This window comes from Nanorana parkeri, unplaced genomic scaffold (genome assembly GCF_000935625.1).
Source record: "Nanorana parkeri isolate BGI_ZX_2015 unplaced genomic scaffold, ASM93562v1 scaffold218, whole genome shotgun sequence".
Taxonomy (NCBI): Eukaryota; Metazoa; Chordata; class Amphibia; order Anura; family Dicroglossidae; genus Nanorana; species Nanorana parkeri.
In genome coordinates, this window is record NW_017306486.1 from 211,041 (window position 1) to 229,501 (window position 18,461).

The following is an 18,461-nucleotide window of genomic DNA, read 5'->3' on the forward strand; positions in this document are numbered from 1 at the left end:
CGTGGGGGGGGGGGGGGGGGGCCTATAGCCGTGTAAGGGGCCCCAAAATTTCTGATGGCTGGCAACATGACCTAGGTTGTATAGGCTTTAGGTTTCAAGAGGAACTTGGGAACAGTGGTATTTTAATCACAGCAAGTAAGGGGTACATTATACTCCAAATAACAATGTGATTTGGTCATGCTGACCAAGTGATTTATGTGAAGTGTGAATTTTAATAAAAGACCCAAAAGGTGAAAGGAGAGTGCCTAAATAATAACTATTCCAAAAACTGTGAAGGTATCAAGCTTATTTAAATGCAGATCTCAGTAATGACAATTTAGCATCTTTTCTTCTGTGATTTGCAGGCTGGGAAGATTATTCTTATATATCATAAGTTCCCTTTCAAGATATTAAAGCGATTTCTGATCTGGAGCATCTTGTTGGTGAGTTTCTGGAAGTCTTTATATCTTTGTCATGTCAGGTTGTTAATTCTATAGTCAAAAGTCATCATATTGATACAAATTAAAACATCCATAATTGTGTCCAGGGCTGGATTAGGAGTCCAGGATGCCTGGATCTAAGAATTTAAGGAACCTACAAGGAGAATAAAAGGGGGCAAGGGAGCAGAAAAGCTCAGACCTAGATGCTTGTTCCATGGAAGTATTTAATTTAATATGCATAGGACAACCCTGAAACAATGTCCTGATAGGTTTCCTTTAAAATGAAAATATAGTATATTCCAGTCAGTTTAAATATATCATAAAACAAGGCATGTCAGCATTTCACAGATGTAGACTGGAGCTATACTCAAATGTTAAAAGTGTGGGGTGTGTTTGTTCTCACATCCCAATCCTTAGAGAAGGCACCTCCAGGTAGATTATTTTTGTTTTATTCTAGAATCCCCCAAATGTGTGTCCTAGTCAGGGGGAAATCTTTGTTCTTTCTTTCCCCAAAGACACAGCAGGAAGTAAGTGGTTATCTCCCCAAAATGAGAGGTAATCCCCTCTCTGATAGTTGTCACCAGAACAAGTGTCTCCACTGGAAGATATTCCCTTTACTTTAGCAGTAATGAGTAAGGCCGGCCTTATACATTCTCAAACAAATTATTATGTGCCTGAATACATTTTTCGTATACTGTATTCGGACAAATAGCAATTCATTAATTTACACGTAGTCTTGGTTTTGTGTTCTGCTTTTTATTTTTACTTTTCTAGATATACTTAGTTGAAGAAAGGGATCGGCATGAACACCTGTCACTTTATTTTTACAGACTCTATTTTAGTTTGACATTTATTGTTTGCCTTCTGTTGTTTTATTTATTAAGAATACTTATATTGTGCCTACAAGTTTAATACATTTGAATAAAAGTTTTATTTTTATCATACTTTTTAATATGTTTCTTTGCGGCTTAACAAAATAGGAGTCTTTAAATGGTGCGGATATTGGGGGGAAATTGGTGTGGTTACAGGGGGTGTGGCCACTGAGGGGTGTGGTCAATGAGGGGCGCTGTAAAGCTTTCTTGCACAGGACAGTAAAAGTGAGGAGTACTGGATCTCATAATAATTATAGGATCCTAATTAAGTGGGTGGTTGTTATGTGAATATTTCCTAAGGCTGCTTTTTAACATACAGGAACCCTGGTATGGGTTAAAGAAATGATGTAAAAGAAGAACAAAAAGGAGAGTGCCAGCTTGAGAGATTTTGTCCAAATCAGATTTTTTTTGTTGTTGGTTGCATTCAGTATAAAAGGCCAATGCATTTCAGTGGCCCCAAAAAGGCTCCCTTCATCAGAGCCAGTGGCGACTCTAGGAACAATATATAGGGATGCACCGATACCGTTATTTTGGTACCGAGTACGAGTACCGATAATTTTTCTTCGGTACTCACCGATACCAATTACCGAGTAACGGAAGTCCCATTCAGGAAGCCAGGTGGCGTGTAATGACTCGCCACCTGGCTTCCTGATTAGCAAGAAAGTCCCCTCTTACCTTAGTATGTGCAGCCTGTCACCCCTGGGGCCTCTCCAGCGAGAACGCAGCCTTCGTCCGGTACCCAGGCGGTGCCGCCTGGCCGGCCAATCAGTAAGCCGGGTGCAGTGTAATGACGCGATGCCCTGCTTTCTGATTGGCCGGGAGGCTGGCTCCATGCTCTCTCATCATGAGATGACGAGGGAGCATGAAGCCAGCTTCCCGGCCAATCAGAAGGCAGGGCGTTGCGTCATTACACGCTGCCCGGCTTCCTGATTGGCCGGGAAGTCGGCTCCATGCTCTCTCATCACAAGTGACGAGAGAGCATGGAGCCGCTTCCTGGTCAATCAGGAAACCGGGCAGTGTGTAATGGCAGGCTGCCCGGCTTCCTGATACCGGAAGTACTCATGCTAGGCATCGGAGCATTTGGGCGAGTACGAGTACTCGCCCAAATACTCGGAATCGGCACAGATATCGATACTAGTATCGGTATCGGTGCATCCTTAATTGTTGCGACCCTGGTAGTTCTGGTACTGACTCCTGTCAACTGTATAGGGACTACAAATCTCAGCTATACATTATACAGCAATGCAGAATAATACCACCAGCTATAGAGGACTACAAATCTCAACAATATATTATACAGTAATGCAGAATACCAGCAGCTATAGAGCACAAGAGATCTCAGCAATATAAAATAATACGGTCAGGGGTGCGTGGAATGCAGAGTGCGGCGGTCAAGGGTGCGTGGAACGCAGAGTGCGGCGGTCAGGGGTGCGTGCAACGCAGGGTGTGGCGGTCAGGGGTGCATGCAGCGCAATTTGCCTCCTTCCTAATTTCCTGATTTGACACTAAGTGGATGATTTATAAATTATCCACCTTGCCATGTCCTGGCTGAATGGCATTCAAATGGCCTTCTTGCCAATACATGCATCTGAGGAGCCTAGGAATTTTCTATGCTCCTCATCGCTATCTAGTGGTGAGAATGCCGTATAAAATATATCTAATTTTATTAGAGTGAAAAACGAATTCTTTTTTAGTAAATAACTGTTGATGTTGAATAACTTCCGAAATATATGCTTAGAAATGTGCTGTTTGTAGAGTCCTTTAACTAATATTCAATTAGAACTTTGAAAGGAATTGAGATACTGATAGTTACCAAAACGTGGGTTCCCACTGTACCTAACCATACCTAACCATTTATACTGTATCTGTTATAGTTCAATGGAAAATTGTTCATAATCTTTTAAATATATTTATTATCGGTCCTTCATAAGTCAAATTATTTTTCTACTGTTTACACCATCCGTATGTGCTTTCCTTTGTTCGTACCATGATGCCCTATTGTACGACTTCCTTATGTAAAACCAATTACATTTTTTAATTAGAGCTTTGGCATTATGTAGAGCAGCCTGCTACATACACTGTCTATTAAAAATGGTTTATCCATGTTCATTAAATGCTGACTTGTTTTTAAAAATGTAAGCTCTGGGGATATAATCTTCATTCTCCTATTGCTAGATAGAGAGCAACTGAACCAGAGGAACTTTGTTTCTAGTGGAGCCAAAATTCAAAATTCAAGACGTTCATACTTGTTCCCAGTAAGATGAGGATGAATGTTTAAATGACTAAATCTGGGATAGTGGATCTGTAATGTGCAGGATGGAAATTATAGTCCTAGAACTCCACCTTCAATAAGAAATTAACTATAGCAGCCATAATATTTCCATTATAACATGTTCACTTTGAGGCTGAATTCACATATTTTGCTGTCTTTGGATGCTTTCATGTCCCTATGACATCCCAGAGAGCAAGCAATTGAGCTGCAAGTTATAAAATGACTTGCTAAACTATTGCTAGACTTGCCAATCTTCACAATTTTGTTGCACACTTACAGCAAGTCTGCATTGCAAGTCTCCAGATCAAAGTGCTTTGCAAAAGTGCTGTACACTTGCAGAGCTCTAGCTATGACCTGCAGGACTCTTGCTGTAGACTTGCCAAGCAAATTTGCAACAAATTCAAAAAGTGTCAACTAGAATTTGTGCTGCGAGTGTTCTGCAAGTCTACAACTTGCCAGGAATGTGTGCGGCAAGTTAACAAAAATTACAATTGAACCCTGCCACAAGTTTGTGGCAAGTTATCCTTGCTATCTGGTATTGTGACAGATGGTAACAACACAACATAGGTACCTGTGTTTGCGATCACTACTGCCCCAATAGACTCTTAGGGGGCTGTCTTTTACCCTGATTTGGGAAGGCTTGAGTTGTTAATGAGTTCTCAAAGCCTTTGCTTTCTTGTTTGGTTTAAACGAAAATGTATTGATAGTGACAATCCGAATACTGCATTTAATTCTGCTTTATGCCTTACTATTGTCTCCAAAATGAGGATCAGCTGGATACTCAGCCCTTTCTCCTTGTGTTGTCGATTATTACTACACTTGGCTTTTATCCAAAACTTCATTTCCATCCTGGGGGGGTACAAAGTCGTAGTCTCCACCAACAGATCTCTGCACTAATATTCCAGTAGTAAGGTCCTGGTATGTGTTTTCACATACTAGATTACACACAGTGTGGAATTTCCAAGTGTGTAAAATCAAACAATCATTTCCTTAAATGTCTTGTAGCACCCTTTTAGATATTTATGGGAAATTATAAGAAAAGTATAAGTATAAAGTCATAGATTAAAAGTGAGGCAGTGTCATTAGTTTTGCGCAACTCTTTTGCGGGGTGTGACTGGGGAGTACATCTTTCTATATAGTGTACCAGGCTTAAAAAAAATCACATTTCCAAAATGCATTGTTGCTTCAGGTCTTTGAAAACTCAGCGCAAGCATGTATTAGAATACTTCCCCCTAGAAGTCTTCAGTGAGCCAAGCATGAGGGCAGACAAGGGTTATAGGTGATCTCACCAAGAAAATACTTGGCACAAGACTTAATTATAGGTCACTGGATTGAGAACACCAACATTTACCTATGGCATAGAACATTTGTTTTGAGGGGCGGGGGAAGCAAATTCAGGTTAAACATTCTCTACCTCAGAAATTGCTACTCAAAGACCAGCAGAATATGCTGTAGCTGTAACACATATGATAGGTGGCTCTTTAGAATGGTGCCATGCATAACAGTCAAACCCAACCACATTTATTTTGAATGGTAGTTTATCTATTGTCCCTTTTAGACTGGCTCAGTATAGAAGAGCACTGCTTACAAAGCGTTAATACAGAGGAAGCATAAATAAAGCATCGGAGCACCATTTGCAACTACTGATGGATATCACTGATCTCCACTTACATGTCTTTTTGTAAATGCTTTTAAGTAAAGTGTCTTTTACTACGTTTCACTCACTTTCTAATTGGCCAAGTGAACCAATATTTCTAGTGTGTTTCTCTGTATTCCTGTTACACGAATATGTTTGTTTTGGTCTCATTGGTCTATGTTCAGATCTAAGATAGCAAAAGAGGTGCGGATCTCCTTACATACACCAGAATCGGTTGTAAGCACATTACATTGTTTTTACTGCCCCCAAAATAGAGTGACACAAGCAATTCATATAATATTATTAATATTATTAATAATAATTTAATAAGTACAAATCATATTTTTTGATAAACACTGACAATGAATGTTGGTGGTAATTTGTAGCACACATAATTAAACACCGCTACACTTTACAGAGTACAGTACCTATTAAATTGAGGCATCTGAATGTTAAATCTGGGCACAAAAACATTAATACGATACAAGAACAATCACCCTGCATAAGCAGAGAGAGAGCAGCATTGACCGGCCTTTATTACAGGAAGCTCCTGCACAAAGGCAAAGTTTCACACTGTATTACTGCACAGATCTGGAGGAAAATACACCAAGACTGAAGTAACAATACACAAGACTCTTGTATTTAGACAGTATTTGCTTAGGTGTAGGTCTTGGATAATGTGAAACCTTAATTGGTCAAGGCTGTACATTTCTTCAGTTCATTTTTACTTACCGTGCACTTATCCAATTTTTAGAAATACCTTAATGAACACACCAACTACAGTGTCAGCTGCATATGATAATGAATGATAGAAATCACCAGCACTCCGTAAATGAAATACAAAAAATGTCCATTTATTTGGACTAAACGTCACACATACCGTGTTTCCCCAAAAATAAGACACTGTCTTATATTTTTTTTGCCCCACAAAAACACACTAGGTCTTATTTTCAGGGGATGTCTTTTTTTTTTTTTAATGTGCAACAAAATGTACAACAATCCAAAGTTATCTGGTATCACCCCGCCTGTCACAATATCGGACAGCGGTACCAGCAGTGCAGACATCAGACAGTGGACAGCGCGGTAGAGTATGGTACAATTTACCGGTACGCATTACAGTACGGTACCATTACATTAAGCAGTGCCTTCGGGGGACAGCAGTTGGTGAAGTATGGTACTGAAGTGCTCTCCCTGTCACTGCTCTGGCCGGAGGGAGTCCCCTGTCATCCCTTTAATACAGTATGTCCCTGCAGGCTGATACCATCTCTCCTGCAAGTTCCCCCTCACATGCTACCACCAAACTAGGTCTTATTTTCAGGGTAGGTCTTATATTACAGGAATCTTGAGAAATAGTGCTAGGTCTTACTTTCGGGGTAGGTTTTACTTTCGGGGAAACAGGGTTTCTGTCAAATTTCTGCCCTGATGAAGGGACCCTGCATGGTCCCGAAACGTTGGATTATTTGATATGTGTGACGTTCAGTCCAAATAAATGGAAATTGTTTGTATTTCATTTACGGAGTGCTGGTGATTTCTATCATTCATTGACTGCTGTGCACGGTGCCATCCGTGATTGTCACTGCGAGCAACACTGTTTGCACTTGGACCGGGAGCGCTGTGAGGAGTGCAGGGGGACCTATCGTTTTCTGAGCTGCATATGGTAGTCTGCTGGACAGAGATCTGCTGACCCTTATGCAATGATTTATTAAAGGCCTAGCTAACCTTTATTTACTTCAAGCATCCATTCAGGTTCCAGAATCATTCTCATTTCTTGTGTAAATTCCACTTAAAAAACGGGTGTACTTTAAACTTTAAAGCTAATCTTAACTAATACCCGCACCACCCCAGCTTCTTACTTACCTCCACAGTGTCTTTTCTGTTGTTTACAGCCTGTCCAATGAAACGATCTTTGGTTCTGCTACCCTTGCACACACCTGCATCCACATTGACTTAAATGGGGCTGTATATTGAGACTGGAGATACTCAGACTATGGTTCATTAAGTCAATCAGGATTCTGAAACGAATTGCATTGGATTTCTTGTTCGCTTGAGCATGTGGCTCCTACATTACTATAGGACAATGTAGAGACATATATTTTAATTAACATCATCCAGGGATTGAAGACTCCTAGAAGTGCTTATAATAAAGAGATTTCCCTGTGCGCCAAAGTTCTTGCATAGAGCGAAGATTGGCAGCACAGGCGAGGGAAAAGGCTAGTATATTATCTCTTTATAGAAGGACCTTCTTCGGTACTTTTTCATTTTGTAGCAGGGTCACTTTAGAGGAATTCTGTATTTAGAAAATTTGAAGCTTTTCATTTCTGACCTTTCCTTCTGAAAATGCAAGTTGCCTGACTGTTACACTTTAACACTTTCTGAGACGCATGCTAGAAACCACTCCAGTCAGGCCAGGGACAGCCAGGCAACTGCTTTGAATTAGTAAAAGCATTTTAGCAATAGCAGTCTCATATTTTCCTCAGTACAGATTTTTTTTTTTTTTTAACAAAGTGTGCACATCTTCGTACCTGACAAAATAAACAATTTGGTCACACTTTGCTGAGAAATGTCTGAACTACTGAAATAACAAACCCTTGGATATTTAAAGGGGTAACATCTAGATAGCGAGTCTCTTGGACAAAGCCAGGTACCTGCCAGATCTTTAGGATCTTTCTACAAATTGCTCAGTGGATTTATGGCACTGCTAAACAACAAAAGCTATTGATCAGCAGACAGAGGACTCCATTTTTCTAAGGTTAATCAAGTCCAGCGTTTTAAATTCAGCTACCGAAATGTCAAGGAGAAATGAAAGCTAAAGATTTATAAATAGCCAAGTTGGCAGTTGAATCAAAACTCCTAATGTTATTTTCCATAGTAGAACAATACATGTTCTAAAGCGTATATTTTATAAGGCATTCAGCTTCTGTGGTCCTTTATGGTTAAACTGTACAATGTTGGAGCATTCTAAATGTACATGACATGTGACAAGATTTCCCTTATGGTGGGGCAGAATATGTTACTAGTGGCAAGGACAACCCACCATTCCTCCCAAACCTGGAAATGGACAGCCTGACAAAGTCCATCTCTACAGGTAGCACTTTCTGCCACTTATGTACAGTACATGCCACAATTGGTGAAAGGTCAACAGCCATTTAAAACAACACTATACACGTAGCTACTGCACTCCAGGTTGTCAGTATCCCTGAAAGGGAATTCCTTCTGTAGGAACCAAGGAAATATCACACATAATCTGGGCACAACATAAATCATGGGTCAGGTAATAGTTGCAGTCTTGTTTATGATGTATACTCCAGTTATTGTAACAACATTCATTATTTATTAAAAGTTTCAGTAGCTTATCAAAGGTTAAGATGTCTGAATGTGGTATTGTTGAAGAAATGTATCACTTACTGCTTCAAACCCCAATGACCTCAAGTCACACACTTCTGCAGTGTTCACAGGAGTTAGCACTCTGCTCATGGAGGTCTTGGGACCACTGCCATATACTATAAATCCAGTAATGTCTCTAGCACCTTTCTGATAGCCAACAATCTCAGGCTTCAGGAACACTGGTACTTCCATGCGATGTCCACAAATCTGCCATAGCAGGATCTCCTTTCGACAAAGACATGTTCTCACTCATTCAGGACCACTACCGTACACACTGGCAATATGCTGTTTTCTTGTTGCAGCAGTTGTTACAGGTTTTCAGCACAGAAAACAGATTTAAAAAATTTTTTTGCTGCATGTCCATGACTCCTTACACTTTCACTTCCATTCAGGCCTTAAATTAGGAAAATTAGGCTTTCACTCAGGCCTTAAATTTGATCCTAACCCGTAAAAGGCCTCACAGACAGAACAAGCTGATCTTTATTTACAGTGGCTGTCTGGACCAGTGGAAAAGTTCATCAGAATAGTTTTTGAACTTTGAATAATACTATAATAATAATTTTACACTATGAGATACCATAATACTAATAATTGTATTCTGGGCAGAATCCCCTTGAAATATATTTTCTTATGCACAGGAGAATTTCTGTGTAATAATTTCATACAGTAGACAGTGATAATGACAACCTTGCTTCTACTGTCTTTAGGGAAGCCATTCCTGGCCTTTCTAGCTGCTTTAAATGTGAAGTTATTCCTTCTCAAACAAGATCACAAAAATAACAGTTGTGTTCCAGTTAAATTTCCTGCTAGTAGTTTATATTTGAGCAGGGTTCTCAATCTCAATTCACTCGGGGGCCACTTGACAAATTTTTCCCCCATGAGGGCCGTTTGCCAAATTTCATACTTTAAAATAAAATGTAACTATATCCTGTTTGGTACTACGTACACTAATATACTCACAATAAGGCTCCATTCATATCTGTAGGTTTAGGTGCGATTAGGCATTCCTGCATCAGGAACTTGCGTTGTCCTGAAGCAGGAATCACTAATCTGGCTTTTACAAGTGACAGCTGTCACCCATTCAAGTTAATGATCACGTGACAGCAGCTGCATGTAAACGCCTGCCCACCGCATACGCATAAAAAATACTACCCCTGCACATATAAAATAATACACTCCCCCCTACACATAAAAAAAACTACCTATGTACATATAAAATAGGAGGGAGGAGGCTGTGAGGAGGCACGATCGCTGGTGATTGATTGGTAAGGTCTGCTGCAGACCTTACTAATCAATCCCAGTGGTCGGCACAGAAGCAGCTCTGCGGTCTGCATCCGACAGAGATGCAGACCGTGTAGCTGCTCCCGCAAGTCGGGTATGCGATTCATGACCGCGTACCTGATTTGTGAGCTGGCTGCGGGCCACACTTTGAGACCACTGCATTAGAGGGTTGGCGAGGCTGCCAAAATTCTGTTCTCATAGAAAAAAGCCAAGATTGAATTGCCTTTGTTGGAAAATTTAAAAATGAATTTCTCTGCAATGCTTCTAGATAAGAGTTCAGTGAGGCATTGTTTTAAGTACTTTTAAAGCTTAATGAGTTCAGATATTCATATGTAAATGCTTTAGTTTGCATGATCTGGGCACAGATTGAATTTAAGTGTAAACTGGCATCAACTACTGTATCTATATTTTGTTTACAGCAATAAATAGGTTTAAGCAGTATTTGACAGCAACAGTGTATACTCTAATAGAAAAAAAATAATCAGCAGAATACAATTCAAGCACTTTTTATACATTTTAAGTAAGTACCTGTCAAATAGGGTAATTATTTTTGTGTCCAGGTCCAAAAAAACATACCAACAAAAAACCAAGGCAATTCCCACTAATTCGACATCTGTGGGCCACTGAAAAGCTTGTCAATAGGAACCACTATTGAAAACACATTTCAATTTACAATATATAACAAAACAACAAAAAATGTGTTTTCAAAAAAAGAAAACAAACAACACCACCCTCACCATTTAACACCCCCCTCCCAAAAAAAGGAAAAACATTAAAAACAAAAGGCATCCACCTCATGAGTCTAACATATGTAAACATAACAGACCCATATACATATGCATGGGTCTAATAGCATCCCCAAACATAATTATACATGTTGACCCACAGGTAATCCATATCAACTGTATCCATAGGTACAAAGTCCTGCCAAGCAATATCCTGTTATGATGGATGAAGCACTTCACGTGATCCATCCATCCAGGCTATATGTTTATGTCAGTGTATTCCCAGATGCAGGGTTGAATTAATCAATTTCACCAGAGCAATATGGTGCCATAGTGCCAGGATCATTTCTCTCTATAATCTATTTAATAAACTGAAATGGGGTACATTGAAGAACCAGATTGTACATCCACTACAAATACACGTCCTGAGATTTCAGATGCATGAGATATCATAAAATGCAACTGTGTCCTGGGGTGCTGTACATAAAGGACACCCTGCTACACAGTGGTCCCATAAAACCCTGTTAACCATCTGGATGTATCATTATGATTTCAAAAGGTAGGCAGTATGGCATCCAAACAGTTAGCAAAATATATCTGTTATTGCATGTAAGTCTTGGGATGTTAAACCAGAACATACACCCTGCTATACAGTTCATCCATGTCATGCCACCTTCATGTAATAGAGTACATACAGGTGAAACTTGAATAATTAGAATATCGTGCAAAAGTAATTGCAGTAAGTGCTGCAAAAGGGGCCCAAACCAAGTACTGAGTACATATGCATGCTTGTACTTTTCAGACGTCCGATATTGTTCTATGTACAATCCTTGTTTTATTGATTGCATGTAATAATCTACTTTTTTGAGGTTGTGGATTTGGGGTTCTTGGGGTTTTCATGAGCTGTAAGCCATAATCATCACAATTATGACAAATCACGGCTTGAATTATCTTGCTTTGCATGTAATGAGTCTATCTCATATATTAGTTTCACCTTTTAAGTTGCATTAGTGAAATAAATGAACTTTGCACGATATTCTAATTATTCGAGTTTCACCTGTAGATCAATATCACCCACAATCGTCCATAGAAAAGTCCAGTGATCAGGCCATCAAATCCTGTTTTTGTTATCACCACTGCTTGTCTGGGATACACGGTATAAATAATATCATTTAATCACAAGTTGCTTTTTCTATGTAGGTTACCCATAATGAGATCGGATTAGACCAGTTTCGCAGGAACCAATAACACCATTTCATTGTTAAACAGGCCTTACCAGTACTTCAATCACAATACCGACTCTTGTAAGGAAGCCTCATGGATGCTAACCATAGATAAATTAACACCCATCTTTTTCATTTTCTGTACAGGTGTCATTACATTTACTATTGCATTGGTTCTTCTACAAAAGATAGAAGCTTTCAGTCTTTAAATCCTTCTTACAATATTATTGCAGCACATTTAACCTAGTTTTAAAATATTCCACACGTTTTGTACAGTGTGTGTATGATACATGTGACTGTATTAATAAGTGCCCTCCACAATGGTAAGCATTTCCTCACTGTTTAGTATTATTTATTACACAGTGCAACTGTAATTAACTTTTAGGACTCTGTTCGATGCATTATCTGCATCAACTACTCTTTTCCTATGGAACAATTCTACAGGCCATTTTGGCTGAACGAGATTCAGGCCAGACGAAAATGAATTTAATCTAAAATCAATGCAAATCCCTACACAGCAAAACAATCAACAAAGTTAGGCTTCAATGGGTTACAGGGTATTAGGCTGCTCTGTGGTGTGGGATGCTGAGTTTCAGGTTGTTAGCAATACAAGGAACATGAGAGTAACTGCATGGAACAAAAGTTACATGTTTCATAAATTATTTCATTAGGTACTTGCTTGCCAAATGAAACCCATGATTTGATAAATCACTTATTTGTAGTGTAGCCCCCCTCCCCCCGACTTCTAGGGGCTGCATGAGTCCTTAGCCAGAAGGCGGGATGTGCAAACCAAGATTGGGCACCAGTTACTTTATGGATTTTATAATGCTTTATTCCATGAATGGCAAAACAGGGAGAGAGGGATAGGGCTGCAGACATCTAGGATCAAACAGAATTCCAGACTCACCGAATGCTTTCCAGCTTCACAGTGCAGAGAGCCTTTAAACTGAAAATGCAGTGACACTGTGTCAGAGAACCATAGCTGGTTGGCAGACATGTTTGAGATCTCCTCTGGGTGAGATACCAGATATCTTGCGAGGTCCAAGCCCATCCTGGCTTCTCCGGCCCCTCCGAAGACAAAGTTCCTCCCCGGCTCTCCATCCCAGTCATAATTCCTGACCCAGACTGGGTCCATACCTGACCACCTGTAGGCTTCAGGCCTGGTCAGACAGCACACTCATAACACACCTCACCCAGGCAGGAGGCCTTGCGGAGAAAGAGACTCTCAGATTGTCAGACTTGATATTTATGTCCTCTCCCAGTATGCGCTAGACATGTGCGATTCGTTTCGTTCCGAAACAACATTTGGACAAAATTTCGGAAATTCTGAGATTCGGGTGTATCCGAATTCTGAATTACAGCTAAAACGAATGCAAACGAATCCAAATTCCTGAATTCCCAAAATTCGTTAGCGGTAGTCCGGTCGAATTTTCGTTTATGGACGAAATTTCGTTGCAGCAAAATGACATTAGGAAAAAGAAAATTGATTTTTTTTTTTTTAGTTTGCAGAAGATGAAAAAAAAAGTGTGCGGTTCCCACCCAATTTATACCAGACCCTTTAGGTCTGGTAGAAATGCTAGGAAGGACCCCCTCAAGTTAAAACACTGTTTGTTTTTTTACTAACTATTTGATTTAACCCTTTAGGGGTACAAGTTACTCATTCACAAGGGGGGGGCGGCTGCATCTGGGTGCCCCCTTATTTAAAGGGGTACCCCGATGCAAATAAGCCCCCTTGCCCGCAGACCCCCACAACCACCGGTCAGGGTTGTGGGGAAGAGGCCCTTGTCCCCATCGGCATGACACCCACCACGTTTCCCCCCCCCATTTTTGGGGGCTGTGGTTCCCCCTTAAAATTCCTACCAGACCTATAGGGTCTGGTAGGGATTTTGGGGGAACCCCACGCACTTTTTTTTGTGTTTTTAACTTGGGGGGGGGGGTCGCTCGTAACATTCTTACCAGACCTAAACCAGAACCTCACGCTTTTTTTTTTTTCATCTTCTGCAAACTAAAAAAAAAAAAAAGAGATTTTTGTTTCTTAATGTCATTTTACTGCAACAAAATTTCGTCCATAAATGAAATTTCGACCGGGCTACCGCTAAAAAACAAAATTTCGCCCAAAAAAACGAAATTTTGACTGGACTACCGCTAACGAATTTCGTTCGAATTGCGAAACAAATTTAATTTCGGACTCGAATCCGAAAAAACTAAATAATGCGAAATCCGAATCAAAACGAAACTAAACTAAACACATTTTTTTGCTGGTGCACATGTCTAGTATGCACCACTGGCCATGAAACTCCTAGTTATTAACTGGAGAGACATACTGTAGACTAGACTGGATACTGTCCTAGCAACCTAAATTTAAGTAGTCACCCCTATTTAGCTGTTTCCATGGTACTTAGCTCAAATGTATCTTATGTTGTTGGCTGATCCTTCGGCTCTCTTCGAACTGAAGGGCTGCTGTATAGGCTATTCACAATAGCCCGTACAGCAGCCAAGGAGGCCGAGCGGCTCAGTCGAGCCAAAGGCATATGCTTCGGCTTGACTGAGCCGAAATGACTGCCTGAAGCAGGATCTCACGACTGGCTCCACCAAGTTGTAATGACAGATCAACGTCCCCAAATAACAACTGGGCGGAGCCAGCCATGAAGTCATGGCCGGCTACGCCCAGTTGTTATTCATTGCCCGGGACCTGCTAGAAAACTCTAGCATGTGACGGTCAATAGGAAACAGTTGGGCAGTGCTAGCTGTCACTGCTAGCTCCGCCCAATTGTTTTTCTTTTTTATTAATTTATAATTTTTTTCTTTTTTTAAATATCTTTATTTATTTATCTATTTGTTTACATTTTAAACATATTTTTTCAACCTTTTTTTTCACACTCTTCACTGATTTTCTATTCTGCTCAGTACCACTGAGGTACCGAGCAGAATAGCCAAGCCGAATGCTGCTCGGCGGCATTCGGCTATTCACCCACTGCCATTTGGCCCCTATGAGAATAGGGGCGAACGACAGCGAGTGAGCTGCCGGAGCTTCAGCTCAGCTGATCCAAATGTTGGATCGGCTGAGTCAAAGTCCCTCTGCACTTCGGCTCAGCATGTTCGGAACGTCGTTCGGCTCTGTTCACTTCGGCTCGGTTATTCACTCGTCTGCCTTCAAAAGCTTAGTGAATAGCCCTGTTAGTGTCAGGTCCAATATTTTTTACCTCAATGAATGTGACATTCACTAAACATTTTCTTCAGGTACAATAATCATTGTAATTTGAAATACATTCAACAGCAAAATTCACCTATACTGAATGTTGGGTTCACTGCTTTATAAATATAAAGTAGGAAGAGGTTCTCCGTTACAAAGAGAGAAATATACTGTTCATTATATTACAAAGAGAGGAGTATGCAGATTACTTTTTAATACAAGTGCCCACTAACTCTAAACTAGTGGGTTTATTATTTCTTGTCCCAATTATTTCTTGTCTTGTTTTACAATTCCTATTTTTATTATAAAATCAGGGGAGCATCTTGTTATTGGCTATTAAAAAGGGCAGGTTTCTGCATCAAGACAAAACATGGATGACAGCCCCCTGGAAGCACTATGTGCACATGGCTTGCTCAGACTTTCACTCTGTGACATGTCAGTGCTGGAAGGCAAATCAGAAGCAGGAACATTTCAAACAATCGGTTCTACTTCCTTAATCAGCTCTTGGCCCCAGCCAGACATGTGTCATCTAGTTCAGCCCCGATCCCAGCTCCCTCACCTGAAAAAGTGACATGAAGGCCAGAGGGCCAAACATGCCGTGTGACCAGGAAAAGCTGGAGACTTGCCACTCTTTTCTTTATGTGTCATTTGGATATACTGCTGGTCAGTTCATTGTTAATGCTGTTATTTTAATATGTCCTTCCGCTTTCCTGTTCTCATTTCAAAGATGTTCAGCAATGTTGGCAAATACAGAAAAGTCATTGCAGTGTCCCTAAATAATGATATCTGTTGTTGTTTTATTACTACTTGGGCCTGTGTTGATAGGCTTCGAGCTTGTGTAAATAGCATCAGCTTGTGAAGCGTCTGAGATCATTCAGAATTCATTGACGGGTGCATTGGACCTGCAGTTGGCTTATTTCCGACCTGCATTTCAGCAACTTCAAACGGGTTTTGCATTCTCATAGATTTGTATTGGAATGCAAAACCTGTCTGAAGTTAACAAAAGCACCATGACACAGACCCAGAAGCATTTAAAGTATAAAGGACACATATACAGTATAACTTAAAGACAACTATGGGGTTAAGGCTTTTCCCCATAGTTCTCCTTAGGGTAACGGGAGGACACAAACTAGTGTCCTCTCGTCACCCTAGGCTCAGTATACCGCGAGCTGTAGCGCGCGGTATACTGAGACACCGCAGTATACCGCGAGCTGCTGCACGCGGTATACTGAGACGCCGCAGCTGAAACGGATCCCGACAATTGTGACGCGATCCGCCCGGCTGTGTGACTGACAACTTGCTCTGCCTATCTAGAGGCAGAGCCAGCTGTACCCGCCCCCTCCCCCGTCCATTCTGCAAGTCAGAGCTGGCGGATCGGAGCGGTGGGAGGGGGGAATCCAGCCCCTCCCCTGTCACGGCAGAGAGCCATGACAGGATCGAGAGGTGAGCGAACGCCGGTATGTGTTCGCTCACCTCCCGATCTACTGAGCCGACCTGTGACAGTCTCATTGTCACAGGTCGGCTTGAACTATGAGGTGAGTGAAAAGAACTCACCTCATAGTTCTCCTTTAAGGGAGCATGATGTTGCGCTTTTTTTAAACACATTTTGGCAAAGTGTTTGTATATTTTCAGGCAAATATATAAGCCCGTGTGCAAAATATATTAACCTATAACAACAAATCAAATGTAGTCTTTTTCCCATCTAAGTAATAGGAGGAAAGATGGCCATTGGGGTTTACAGTGTTTTGCACTACCTTATCATATAGGCTATTATTCACAGATCATAAATGTTTTACCCCCAATGTCTGAGGGCTTTGGGATGTTTCTTATTACCTTGGTTATTAAAAGAACACTCTCATAAAAGGAAGAAAAGCATGGAACATAAATAAAAAAGCAATTAACCAATCCAGTACATAAAAACTGTGTTTTTATTTGGACTCAAAGGCTGGCAACCAGACTGCTTGCATCTATCATCTGCCAACTGTGCCATTAGATCACACAAGTTAGACACAATAAGTGACTATTCTTCAATCTGCATATTCTTCATCTCTAACCCCTAATGAAGTGGTGTGTAAAAATTCTGGTGTTTACACATGGATAAAAATACATCTTTCTTGTACTACAATGGGCCACAGCCTTTTTATTGACATTACTCCTTTTATAATTGTATCTAAGGTTCTCTATGTGTACCATGGGCTTCTATGGTTTTTGCAAGCGGCCTTTCTAAAGAACACAAATTCTATATTGCCTAAAATAATGCTTTGGCTTTCTAGTTGAGACCCATGTCTGATCTCTTTTAAGTATAATGGAATCAACTTGAATGAGCAATATGTATGGGTTTAAAGGTACACATAGTCACTGTAAAAATAGTGCAGAATAATTAAAATACAACCTTTGGCACTTAGGTCAGTCCTAGAATCCCATCCCTTTAAATGTCCAAGCCCAATTAAGAAATCATTAGCAAATTAGTCACTCAGATAAATACACATTTCATTGAATTCAGATTTTCAAACAGGATTTCACTAAGTATATTGTACTGTATATGAATATATAAATGCCAGTCTTGTCCTGTGTCTCGATGCGCATTAAAATAAAATCTACCACATATTAGAAACACATTTAGGCCATACAGTTAACAATCTGATTGTTTTTTTTGTACCTGTGTGACATTATTGTACCTTTTTTTAATTAGATCTTTATATGAACTTGAAATTTGTAGCAAAGTTAAAATCCCCCTTCCCGGATACATAGTTTTACTACCCGTTGATCTTGCCCAAAGATCTGTTATATTTCCACATCCTTTAACAAACATAAAAAGGCTTTATTTAAATGCATATTGTTTAAATGGAAAAACATTGCTGTAGCTGCTTAAAAAGCATCATCTGAAGTTGGGCTTTCATTTATTTTTCTTTAACTTAAAGTGCATTTAAAACTGTATGTTCAACCAAGACTACCTTGTTCATAGTGACAACACTGCAGAATATACAGTGTTGCCACTCTGTTAAGTAAGCTGAAAAATAAAGGATTAACTATCGGTATCAACAGGTAGTAAGATAAAAAAAATGACTGCTGTGTGAGCATCATATTATTTTTGAAATTTTTTTGATACAATGTGAAATTCGCCTATACTCATAATATCACTTGGCTCGGTTTATAAAACATATATAACGCAATCAGTAAGCAGACATTTCCTGCTAGGCCCATGGAAAGATGAGTCTGAACTCCTAAACAGTAATACAAATATAAACAAAGGAATAGTTAGGCATTGCGACAACTAGCCCGTACAGTCAGCGGTGTATTTAACTTTTGTGCTGCCCTAGGCAACGCAGCAGCCCCCCCCCCCCCCCCCGGACTGAATCTGCGATTCTATCCAACAGCACATCCCCCCGTTCGCCCCCCGGACGACAGCAGGCCCGCCCCGCTCTTCTCCGACAGCTCGACAGCTCTAACCACCTA

General features: G+C 40.3%; 1 protein-coding gene across 1 annotated transcript in view; it reads left to right on the forward strand.

The window, feature by feature from the left end:
* LOC108786592 (heparan-alpha-glucosaminide N-acetyltransferase-like) overlaps positions 1-18,461 on the forward strand; it is a 176,828-nt gene that overhangs the window by 108,824 nt on the left and 49,543 nt on the right. Inside the window, exon 10 of the mRNA XM_018555915.1 lies at positions 345-422. Within this exon, the coding sequence (XP_018411417.1) occupies positions 345-422 (78 nt within the window). The remainder of the gene's footprint in view (positions 1-344; positions 423-18,461) is intronic.